Here is a 12,582-nt window from a genome sequence, read left to right on the forward strand (position 1 = left end):
TTACTATTTTTTACTCTAGATAATGGTTTCTTTTTTGATGGCTAAATAATTTGAATATTGCTGTAAAATAGTAATAAGTTTTATGGCCTATAAAATGTAGAAAACATATGTTCAAATTTTTTTTTAGTCACTTTTTAGCATTTAAAGACTGTTGTTTATTTTTTGCTTTTGTACAATAACGTTTTCCATTAACGGTCGATCTGTTTGATCCAGGTTTTGCCGGCACCCCTGGGTATCTTTCGCCGGAAGTTTTGAGGAGACTCCCCTACGGCAAGCCGGTGGATCTGTGGGCGTGCGGTAAATATCAAGCGTGTTTGAGCTTCGTGCTTTATGTCAACACTATTTTTTATTGCTCCGAGCCAAACACCACATCGCTGGCTCCAGTTTGGGAATGTGCCATAAACTATGTGTACTTTGTAAAAAAAACTCGGTTTATAGCGGATTTTTATGCTTTACAAAAGTACAGAATGTATTCCTCTTCACAATTTTACAGTGTAATCATTTAATTGCAATTGGGTTGGATTTAGTATTATTATCTATTAAATTTTTAAAACTAATTTTCAGTTTTCTTAGCCCTTTTTTAACCAAAATACAATAATTTGTGCAATTTTTTGTGCGTTATACATTTTTCCTCTACTTTCTATCATCAAAATCACCATAACCCCTTAGATTCATAGTTTATCTCATACTCACCAGGTTTAATGTTTGCTTGGTTGGTCAATATTTAAATAAGCCATTTTTGGCTGGAAACTGCTTACGTTCCATTTGAAGCCGCCAGTAGAGTAAAGACACCCATTCTATTTTCCAAATTTTATTTTAGTATGGCTGTTTGTCTCTTGTGCAAACATAACTGCAACAAAATCTGTATATAGGACCTCTGTTCAGGCAATATCACATCCATTTAAATAAAAAAGGTTCGCTAATTTTTCTCTGTTTTGCTTTTATTTGCTTTTAATAGCCTTTGTTTAAAACCAATCCTGAACAGTAAATAGACTGATTTCACAGTGCAGCCATGAAATTTAGTAATTTGGCCAATGTTAGACATATGTTCTGTTAACATGAATAGATTCCTTTAGCCTTAGGGATCTGTTAATGTTATATATCCTGTTTCATATACAATTTCTAAAGTAATATGGCCAAAGAGAGAATACTTTTCTGTTTAACATTAATAGATCCTATTAACCTTCAGGATCTGTTAATCTTATATCTTTTTTATGTAGTAAAACTATTGATTTTAATGGTTTAAAGCAGCCACATATAAATCAAAATCGATGGATGTGATATGATTCCATCTAATGTCTGTATTATGGAATTACAATATTGATCGCAAAGTACTTTCTGATGATTAGGTAGTTTTATTTGGGCTGACATTTTAAATAATGAAATAATTGGTATTACATGAATCAAGGATTTACAAATCACAAGCATATCTTTCTTGCTAATCTTAAATAAATAAATGTTTACTTTAAAACAGAACAGAACAGGTGTATGTATATTTGCAGAATATAAGTAGCAATAGATGTGCACGGAATGTAAAATCCCCAATGTATTAGCATTAAGAGCGATAACTGTTGTCAGACACAAAAGAAAAGCGTATTGATCTGATTTGAAAAAGCCTATTGATTTCTTGCATTTATAAGCAATGCTTATTCCCTAGCAGATTTTAAATTCTCTGGAGTATTTTTGTCTTTGTCAGTCCCATCTTGCTAGACATAAATCATGCAAGAGCCCATTAAAATAACAAGGCCCCACGAGGCGAAGTTTCTACCAGAAACCTCCCTACACTTTAATATTGATGTTCTCATTTTTTAAAGTGGAATGAACTGAGAAAGCCTTGCAGAAGAAGCTGCATATAACATTTAAACAAACAACTTTTAAGGTCCCTTGGCTCCGTTAGGATGATAATTCCGCTGCTTAAACTGTTAACAATAACAAAATAGAATTGCAAGAACTTTTGTAAACAAAATATTTTTCAGTGAACAATTTTTCCAGCTTGTCATTAATCTTAAACCTTTACGGCCATTAAAATTTAAAACTAATATCAGTTTTATGAATATAACTATATCTATTTTACATAAAATTATGTCCTAGCAGTTTTAGCGTTAAACAGTCTAAAGATTGTTGCATATTCTTCACTTTAATACTGGAGATGTTTTCTATAGTGATGGTCATTATTTGTTGTTAAAAAAATGTTTCCTTTTCAAAAATGGTTTATTTTGTAACTTATTTTTAATCCGTGTTTATGTTTGTTACAGGTGTTATCCTTTACATTCTCTTGGTGGGGTATCCCCCCTTTTGGGATGATGACCAGCACAGGTTATACGCACAAATCAAGGACGGAGTTTATGACGTAAGTTACACAATTAAATTAAAACATTTAGCTAAATGTCATTTGATACAATGACCAATTGAGCAAAATTCAGATTCCTAAAAATTCTCAAATTCCTATAGGCACCCTTAAGCATTAGAAATGCCACACCAGGGCGCCGTGGCACCCCGGTTTAGAACCACTGGCCTAAACGCTTGCCTATATAATATATACTTTTAGTTAGATAACTAATTTTGATTGAATTTATAAATATGAAAGCACTTCTTTAAATTTGCTAACACAGGCCTATTTAAGCTATTGTTTTGCATTTTTTAATAACTGTTTGAATTTAAACATTTTCTACACCAAGGTTTTTTTTTATAAAAGAATATCTAAGCATATAAAAGCAAAATGTAAAACTCCTTTGAAAAAGAGTTCCTTAACAGTAGCGCTTCCTTGCCGTAGATTTATGTCAAAGACCACGCACTAGGTAGCATTTTGTGAGATGGTAAAATTTCATTGAAATGTTCACAAAATGCTACCTACTTATGTATGGGCTTTTATATTCATTGTCTAACTACAACCTTCAGTCAATATGGTCCAAAATTTCATTGCCACTTATATGTATTTCATCTTTTACTGAACTGCAAACGACCATTTTTAACACTTGTGTTTATATGAAGTTAACATACTATATTAAAATCAAAAAGTTTTAAAAAATCGCTGCCATTCTATTGCAGTTCCCCTCGCCAGAATGGGACACGGTTACAAAGGAAGCTAAAGATTTGATCCGTCGCCTTTTGACGACCAACAACAACGAGAGAATCACTGCCACCGAAGCACTCCGTCACCCATGGATCAGCGTGAGTATTGCATAGAAATTAAAAAAAAATTACATAGAAATTTAACTCAAATGTACAATTGTTCTTCCGGCAAAATTTAATTAAAGTGCCAACGTTTCGACCTCCTATTCCGGCAATCAGGGCAATAAAATTGTAACTTAAGGCGAAAACATATATATATATAGTTTTCTTTCTTTTATTGTTTGTCTGGTATATATACATTTGTTTTCGCGTTTTGTTGCAATAATATTGCCCTGAAAAAGATTGCCCGAATAGGTGGTCAAAATCGAAACGTTGGCACTTTAATAAAATTTTGCGGGAAGAACAATTTGTACAATTGAAATCCCTGGCGGCAACAGCATATTCATAGAAATTTAAGTTTGATTTCATTTGATGCAGAAGTTGCATTTGTTGGAAGGTTAATTCCAAATTATGATAAATACAGTAAATACAAGTACAGCCAGAACAATTTAGGGTAATTTAAAGACAAAATATATATAAATTTTTCACCATTAAAAAACACATTACTACAGTTTATTATGAAAAACATCTACCTTATGTTTGTCTAATTCTAAATCTGGAAATCAGCTGCCACTGTCTAACGACAAATTTTGTTAAAATCCTGATAAGCTTTCTGACAACTTTGTTTTCATCATGTAGTAGAAGTACAATCGTGAAATCATTTCTATTTTAACCTAATGAAGCACGGTTCTGGGAAACCTTGTCAAGATTTTAATACAATATGTCAGTAAATAGTTCTACCTAATTACCAGATAAAAAAAACAAATTAAGTCTTGACAAATAAGAAAAATATAGTTGTCTTAATAATCTAGCATTTTTAACTTTGGCGCAAAAGTTTTTATTTTTAAATTCTCAGAGTTAAAATCTCACCTGTGTCTGAAACTAAAAGATGAAATATAAAATATTCATGCTAGTAGGCACCTAATGGCCTCATTGCAATAAGACTAAAAGTAAATTAATTAGTTTTTATGTTGAAATATTGTGACAAGGTTTGATCTTTTTTTAAGTCATTTAAATCATAAAGGCGTATATATTTTGAGAAAATTGTTCTTTCAAACAACTTTGTTTTATAAAATTTGGTTAATTTAGAACTTTTTAGAAGTTTATGCCTAAATTAAAGTGTACAATATTTACCTATTAATGAAACTTGATACCTTTCTAATATTTTCCATATATCCTTTTGTTCTGTACACATTGTCATAACTAACCATAATTGTGATTTGTTTTATTTGTTTTGAAAACTTGAAAGATGGAAATCCCACCCTGTCAAAGTTTAGGAAAAAACCTATGAAATATACATAGGTTTTCACAGCTTTTTTGAAGAGCAAGAAACAGTGTTTGGGTGTTTTTTTTACTTGGGGGCAGGGCTGCAAAAGACATGGATGGCTGCAGACTCGTTAGCTTTTACTGCTCATGTATTATTGATAGCGGCCATTGCCAGTGGGAAAGGGGTATAATCAAGATGTGGGGGTATTCTCCTATTATCACTTACACCTTTGCTATCCAGCCGGCATCAATTATTCATGCAGTGGGGGTCTCTCGTGTGCACAGGGCAAAACAGAAAGGCAAGAATTGGAATTCAAGTAATAACTCACTCGGAATTATTTAATGCCCCTTGGGGCACCGGTGCCGGCGCTATGACCTATATTTGTCTCAAATTTGGACTATATGCAAGTTTGTAACACTTGATTGTGTTTTTTGCAATGGAGAAAAGGGGGCACATTATGTTTTAAAATGTTCTATGTTAAGAAATTGCCCTTATTAAAGTAATAAAAGAACTATCTCTTTTTATTAAACAGTGTTTCCCAACCTGTTTTGCGGCTGTCTTTTATTAAAGGCTTTTTAGAAACATGCTCCAAATGAAACTGTGCTGACCCAAACAGGTTTTTAATGTATTCTTAGACCGTTTATTTTAAGTAATCAAACCGATTTATGCTCTTAAGGTCTGTTAAATATTACTTCTGAAAAAAAAACTTAGTTAGTGTAGTTCAGAAGGTCACCAAAATACATCCCTAGGCCACATGAGACATGGATTAATTCCTTTGGCCTGGTAGTTCCTTAATGATTTCTAAAAAGGTATACCTTTGTCTGATGCAAATTCAAGCTAAAATTTAAGATAATTGTTTTTCATTCATAATTATCAAGTCTAAATAGGTTGAAAACAAAATTTTATATATTTTCCCTAATTACCAGCCCATACTTTTATTTAGCCCTTTTTAAAAAAAGTGTAGCTTTATCTCTGAACTAAATGTATTTATTTAAGTTGGTAATTTGTTCAATTGAATTTTGAACTTCATGCATATTTCCATTCCAGAGCGACCGTGTTGCTTCACACATCCACAGACAAGAAACCGTGGATTGCTTAAAGACTTTCAACGCCAGAAGAAAACTCAAGGTGTGTAGCACTAACACATTTTTTGTACAGTTCAAACAATTCATAAAAAACAACTTTTTCATGTGTGCTACACTATACACACAAAAATCTATGAAATTAAAAATATTGATTTATTTTTTTTAATTTTTCTTTTCTGTATATGACGTACAAATATTTCAGCAGACATCTGTGCTATATTTGCCACCAGCTCCCTCTAAGTTAAGTCAGTAGAGCAGTCCCAGTATTACCGAGATGAGTTTGAACCTCACCGAGATGTGAGTTTGAACTCACCACAGGCTAGTTGTTTTTTCTAACTTGGCCTTGCTTACACTATGATTCTGATTAGGTTGACTGATTTCACTAAGCTTTTTCAAAAGCGTTCAATGTTTTGTACATATGTGCCATAATCAGTTGAACAACAGAACTTGATCACATAATATACACAATGTATAGAAATGTTGCAATTAAAGCAAATGCAATATTTTGTATAGTGCCAACAGAGGTGAAAAAAACATCCTTCAAATCTGTGGCCTTTTGTATAGTGCAGTGGTTCTCAACCTTTTTTCTCTTGTGGCCCATTTTCGTTGCACAAAAGTTCTATGGCCCAATAACTTTGATGAAAGAACAAACTAAAATGTCTATAACAAAAAATAGCGGAGCATATATGCGGATTATTTATTCAACAGTGTATTAGCGAGGTACTTGCATCTAAACAATAAATTTACATTTCATTTACATTCCTTGTCAATTCCTCCCCAAGCCAGTATTCCTGTAAAATTAAGCATAGTAACCGAGATTAAACTAAGTTTTTCAATAAATCTAGCTTTTTTAAATTGGTCTGTGGCCCACCTAAAATGTTATTATGGCCCACCAGTGAGCCATGGCCCACTGGTTGAGAACCGCTGGTATAGTGCTATACACCAAGCATCAATATAGTTAGTAGATCCCTAACAGCTACAATGTGAATATACAATATTTTCAAAGATTTTATTTGTATCATATTTTACCTACTAATGTGTTTTTATTTTAGGGAGCAATCTTGACAACAATGCTTGCTACAAGAAATTTTTCAAGTAAGGCCTTTTTTAACTGTTTGCTCTGTTGTTAACTTTTCAAGTCTAACCTACAGAGTTTAGTTTAACTTAAAAAATCAAAAAAATAAGGAATTTTTAGTAACTAGGTTTTATATGATAGGCACAAAATAGCCCGGTAATCACAAAGTAATCATTCCTATAAAAATTAACTGAATTGCTGTTTACAATAATATATATTTTTCCTTAAAATTCCGATAATTTAGATTCTAGATATTATCAAGATGTATTTTAAACTGTCATCTTAAGTTGAATCTTTAAATTTACATGAAAAACTTTTTTGTCAATTCAGCAAGGAGCTCAGTATCTAAAAACAAGGATGCTACCAAGGTGAGACTAAGTTTGGTTGTAATGCAAGTATGTGCTTTATTTTAACTTTTTACTGATATTTTTTTTTTTAAATAAATTTGCCAATCAATTGAAATTGGGGCTCGGCTGGCTTTGCAAAAATTTGACTGGCAATAATTTTCTAATAATAATTAAAACTTGAATTTACTCAAATTTGATTGTAACTGATATACTTTGTCCCCTAAGGTCAATTTGCAAGGATGCATAAAGTTTTAAAAACGGCAAACTTCATAACCTGCCATTCGCAAAGTATAAGTTCTAAACATTTTCTTGTTGCAACATTTTTTTTAATTAAATTCTCTGCCTAATTAACAGTGTCTTGAAATAAAGCAGTAAAGAATTAACAAGTATATAATCAATAACAACCAAAGATGGCTTATTTTATTGACTTATCTCAATGAGAAAATGTTATATAAGTTTTAATTTTGTGCATTAACTCTTTGATTTCCACAATCCTGCCTAAAAATTAAAACAGGCCTAAGCTTATCGTGTGATTTAAACTGGTATATATTGAAAATTACACAATATTTTGGGTTCATTTCTTCTAAATAGTAAAAAAATTGTTTTCTGACATCACTGTTTTGATCTGCCTATTAACTTTTTATTGCACATATTCAACTGTGTTTAGTTATTGGCAATGCTTTTTGTTGTGATCATTGTAGAAAGGACTTTTTAATTGTGTTTTGTGCATGTTTTTTCTGAAATTTCACGCTGTCACTTATTCAGTGTTTTGCCCAGCACTGGAATTGTTTGTGTGATGTAACAATGAGAAAATAACAAAGACGATTTGAATTTGACATTCAAAATGGTAAAAAGTGCAAATTTAGCATATAAGGCACCTTTAAGTCCCCCATACAAGGTAAAGCTATTTATGGAAATGAAATAACTTTAAGGCCAGTTAATTTTTTCTTTCAATATATCAATATTATATAATTAAGCAACTTGAGCAGGGCCCAACTTAATAATTTACCATTTCCAAGTGGTTTAACCAATGAACAACAGAAATGAACAAACTAAAAATGATAAGGTTTTAGTTTGTTTGATGTATTTTGTAGATTCTCTTCTGTTCTGTGTTAGCTTTTTTAGCAACCTTGGTTTTTGCGTTAACATCTTTGTAAAGTTAAAAAAACAGCATTTTACTGAAAAAACATGCTTAATTGTAACAGTGTGTAAAATGAATTTATAAACCCATACAGAAGTAGGTAGCATTTGGCGAACATCCTTTATGTAGAAAGCTAATAAAAAATCATTTTTAATCATTCACAAAATGCTAAATACTTCTTTATGGGCATACGTTCTACATATAACTACAACCTCCAGCAGTTATGTCCCAATTAGTAGTTTAAAGTAGCAGTTTCTTACAATTATTGTTTCTCAATTGATTAAATAAGCCTAAATGTCCAAATACCTTTTCTTAACCTGCCCCTAAATGGCTTATATATAACTTATTGTAGTCACCTCCTGAGAAGCGACAGTGCCTTCGTTCAGTTGACTCGGTGAGCGCTATTTATTCCTTCAACTTTATCTTTACATACATACTTGTCTTTTTTGCGATATTTGCAAGCACCAACATTCTAAGTTTGAGCCGAAATGCAATGCTCAAACCCTTCTTTAATCAACTGATTTTTTTGGTTGTTTTTTGAGTAATCTTTAACCGAGCCACACTTCATCATTTCAACTGCATTTTTATTACCACCGAATGTGCATGGGTTTTTCGCTTAGTTAAATGAAATGTGTGAAACAACTCATTACGAGACAAAAATAAGCTCGCCTTGTTTTTGTTCTAGTGTTAATAGGCAGAAGCAGTGATGTCTTTTTACCCTTTACCTGTAGTGAACGCATAGTTGACATAAACATATGCTTAGTTAAATAATTTTAATTAGCAATGTAGATAGTGTAGCAATTTTGCTGATACCATCCGAAAACAAAAAAACGCTTGTTTGCATTGCATTGCATGTCTGCGTGGTGCTATATCGAATGTCCTCATTTCTTGGTTCAATAATAATTGAAACTCTTCACGCATGCTACCACGGCCCCACTAAGCAAAAAGCTCACACAGACAGTTTTACTAATTGCTGCGATCTGTTCAAAACATGTAATTTTTCATCAAGGAGCCGCAAGCGCAGAACACCATTGTTCGCACCAATACGACATTGCTCAAGGTTTGAATGATTTCTTATTAACAGGGCCCAAAATAATTGGCAGACATTCTGCCGCCGTTCAACCTAACATTGCAAAAATATATTACACAGCAAACAAATTGTTTGGTACACTATGCACGGATTTGTAATGGTGCTTTGAAAATGAATGTGTAAGACAAATAGGTTGAGTAAATGGAAACCATCTGAATAAAGACGATACGATATGCACTTGTAGGCTCCTTCTATCGTCAGTTAATGTGACTGAAATCACGTCAAACGTCAAAATCCGAATCTGCGTTCCACCCTTTTGTAAGTGAGCGGTTTATAAATCTCAATTACATTAACTGATGATGATACAAGTGCGCATAAAAACGCCTTTTTCATATGATATCGATTTACTCCACCCATTTGGTTTTGACATTCGTTTTTAAAGAAATTGTTTATTAGTAATTGCTAAATCAATTTGACCGTGGTTTTCACTCACACACACAGTTGTCATTTTCGTTTCGTGTATCTGCTATTTTGTAATCTTTCTGAATGAAAATAACAACTTCCAATTGACCATTGAAATCTAATTTGTTTGTATGTATAACAGGCAATAAGACCAAATTAGTATAAAAATGTAACGTTTTTTACTGTCACCACATTTATAAAAGACGTTCCAGCCTGTTGAGTGCCTTGTTTATTTTAAACGGCAGCCTCCGTGTTTTATGTCCTGTGCTGTTTCCTGTATGTTGTGCTACCTACCGATGAACCGTATTAACACGTGCAAGTGAAAGGCAGCTTTGAGCGTTGGAAAACAGGAAATAACCTAATGCTGGTGTAAAAATAACAGAGCTTAGCGACAAAGCAAGGTCTTTTTTTTCGACCTGCCTACCCAGGGTGCCTAACAATGGTGTGGGGTGCTAACGTGCATCTGGAAAACCTGATTGGCACATCTCTATTGATCTAACCTCACTCATGACCCCCCCTTTATTATATAAACGTGATAATTTAGGCCGCCCGTCTTAACGACTGGATCTTATTGATTGGATGTTGCCGCTATTATTTTCCATATTCAGATTCACAGCCTTACATTATCGCATTTTTCAAGCGTTTTGTTTATATTACGTCACAATGAGCTTTATTTTAGAATAAGTGTAGGTCTGGGCGTTATTTAGAACTTACATAGCAAAACGTTTATACATTAAAAGGTTTGTTGGTTATATCGGGGGACTGTTGTTTTTATTTTTCACTATAATTTTCGTTTTTTTAAATGAATTGACCCTTTACTTTCGGTTGTTTTGATCAAAAACTTCATTGTATGTGAAGTATGTTATCTATAGGTTCAAAAAATCTGTTTAATCCACATAAATTAATTGTCGTTTCATTGCTGCCTGGTTTTATTGTAATTATTATTATTATCATTAATTGCTATTTTTACTTTTAGAGTTACTAAAGCAGCGTAGTAATGTTCCAATATTTGGCAAACATGTTGTGTAAAAGAAAAACAAATAACTCTTTTTTAGACTGTGGTTGAGAATTCTGTAGCCGAGGATGACGACACAAAAGGTTGGTTCTTTTCCATTGTTCAAACGTATTCTTTTTTTCAGCGTATGCTTCCGCAGTATTTTGAGTGGGTTTTAAATGGTTGCTACTGGAATATGGCATTGTGTGATGATAAATTGAACAGGGGCGAAAGCCAGGGCTGCAGTGTCTGACTCTGGACTCCAGTAAGACTACATAAAACTACCCGAGTCCCACGTGCGCATGCGCAGTACCAAATTTTGAAACTGATATAATCGCCAACTGTAAATTGTAAAGGCGGAATAGCATATAGTGGTGATTTTTGAAGGGGTGAATTATATGGCACCCGCACCCCTATAAGCGGATTGCTGAATATCCACCGAATTTAGTTACGTAAATTGGTGGAATAAAGGCTGTAGAGCAGTGGTTCCCAACTTCCCAACCTTCATGTTGCCGCTACTCCCTTGTCAGTTTTCAAGAACCTACGCGACCCCCATTTCTTCTTCAATAGGTTAAAAATAAGAATAAAGATGACTTAAAAACACCACTGGTTCACTAAAGCAAATGTCGTTAACATAATTGTTACACTGTCACATTCTTTTTCTCCTTACACTGCTAATTTGTTTGTATTGTTTTGTTTCTTGTCAATTTTTCGACCCCCAGGTTGGGAACCACTGCTGTAGAGTCCTGAACCGGACTCGGGACTCGGCGAAATTGCACATTTCTCCGGGTCGGACTCTTGTTATTAACCGACTCCGCAGCATTGCTTTAAGCATACCACATAGTATAATGCCACCTGCCCACCAACCCTTCCAATAACATGCATTTTGCAGCCAAAAAGCTTGAGGTCCTGCATGCTACGGAGCAACTGATCCAGCACATTAACAGTGGCGACCACGATGCTTACTCCAAGATGTGCACAAACGAACACACCTCGTTCGACCCCCTTTCTATGGGTAACCTCCTTCACGGACATGCGGTGCAGAAGTTCTACTTTGACGCAGGTAAGTTGAAACAACTTTGTAGGGCAAGATTTTAAAACCTGTGAACTTATATCATTGAAATTACTTATATCATTGAACTAGTTAATGGCGACATGTCAAAACCTTTGTGTGTGACACTTCCACGTAAGTTGGTTGAGTGTACAGTACATTTCCTAATACAGACTGTAGTATGCTTACTTATGTAGAAACGCAAGCGGGTTAAAGTAAGGTTGACCGATAATATCGGATCGGAGTCGATACCCGATACCAAGTGGTAGTATCGTTAATCGTCCGATACTAGGGTGGTATCGGTGTCCATTCCGTTTCAATGAGATGAGGGCATTTTAATTTGCGAACCAACGTATTTATTTCTACACGAAAATGTAAACTTATTTAGCAATAGTAGGTTGGCAACCTAAGGTAAATAAACTTCTTTACGATAGAGCTATTTTTTTAACTAGTACAGTTTTTAGCCTTAAGCTATAGAAAACGAGAAAAGAAAACTTCTCTATTTGCTTGCAGTTTTTACGTTTTCGCCTTCTCACTATTTTGAAAATAAATAAAGATTTCTTCGAAACGTTTAAAATGCCACCTACTTCTATGAGGACTAAGACATTCTTACCACCCCCAAGTTAATAAAGACACAAAATGTATAACCTTTCCACCATTGTCAATTCTTACAGTTATCGGGATCTTTATGAAAAAAGTTTGGCGAACCCTTCTATAGAATGCAAAATAATAAAACTAATAAACTTTTCAATTTGTTTCCAGTTTCCAAGCAGAGCATGAACCAGCGTCGGAAATGTGTGATGCTTTCCCCGCACATCACATTACTGGGAGACGACTCGGCATACATCGCCTATGTGTGTCTACTGCATTCAGTCGACAGGTGACTTCATGTTGTTGTGTTGTGTGCTTACGGCAGATTTGGACAACTGGTTAATTCAAGTAAAAGATAAAAGCCTATA

The 12,582-nt window shown here is 33.8% G+C and overlaps 1 protein-coding gene across 3 annotated transcripts in view; it reads left to right on the forward strand.

Annotated features, from left to right (window-relative positions):
• The window catches only part of LOC146135266 (calcium/calmodulin-dependent protein kinase type II delta chain-like), a 30,596-nt gene that overhangs the window by 9,989 nt on the left and 8,025 nt on the right, over positions 1 to 12,582 (forward strand). Inside the window, exons 8-18 of one of the 3 annotated variants that reach the window (XM_083396001.1) lie at positions 214 to 297; positions 2,256 to 2,350; positions 3,049 to 3,171; positions 5,486 to 5,566; positions 6,576 to 6,618; positions 6,929 to 6,966; positions 8,439 to 8,480; positions 9,096 to 9,146; positions 10,634 to 10,676; positions 11,465 to 11,635; positions 12,386 to 12,503. In XM_083396001.1, the coding sequence (XP_083252127.1) occupies positions 214 to 297; positions 2,256 to 2,350; positions 3,049 to 3,171; positions 5,486 to 5,566; positions 6,576 to 6,618; positions 6,929 to 6,966; positions 8,439 to 8,480; positions 9,096 to 9,146; positions 10,634 to 10,676; positions 11,465 to 11,635; positions 12,386 to 12,503 (889 nt within the window). The remainder of the gene's footprint in view (positions 1 to 213; positions 298 to 2,255; positions 2,351 to 3,048; positions 3,172 to 5,485; positions 5,567 to 6,575; positions 6,619 to 6,928; positions 6,967 to 8,438; positions 8,481 to 9,095; positions 9,147 to 10,633; positions 10,677 to 11,464; positions 11,636 to 12,385; positions 12,504 to 12,582) is intronic. The other 2 variants (XM_083396002.1, XM_083396003.1) reach the window with 2 other exon arrangements.

The sequence above is a fragment of the Ascidiella aspersa genome, chromosome 8 (assembly GCF_963924565.1).
Source record: "Ascidiella aspersa chromosome 8, kaAscAspe10.2, whole genome shotgun sequence".
In the NCBI taxonomy this organism is placed as follows: Eukaryota; Metazoa; Chordata; class Ascidiacea; order Phlebobranchia; family Ascidiidae; genus Ascidiella; species Ascidiella aspersa.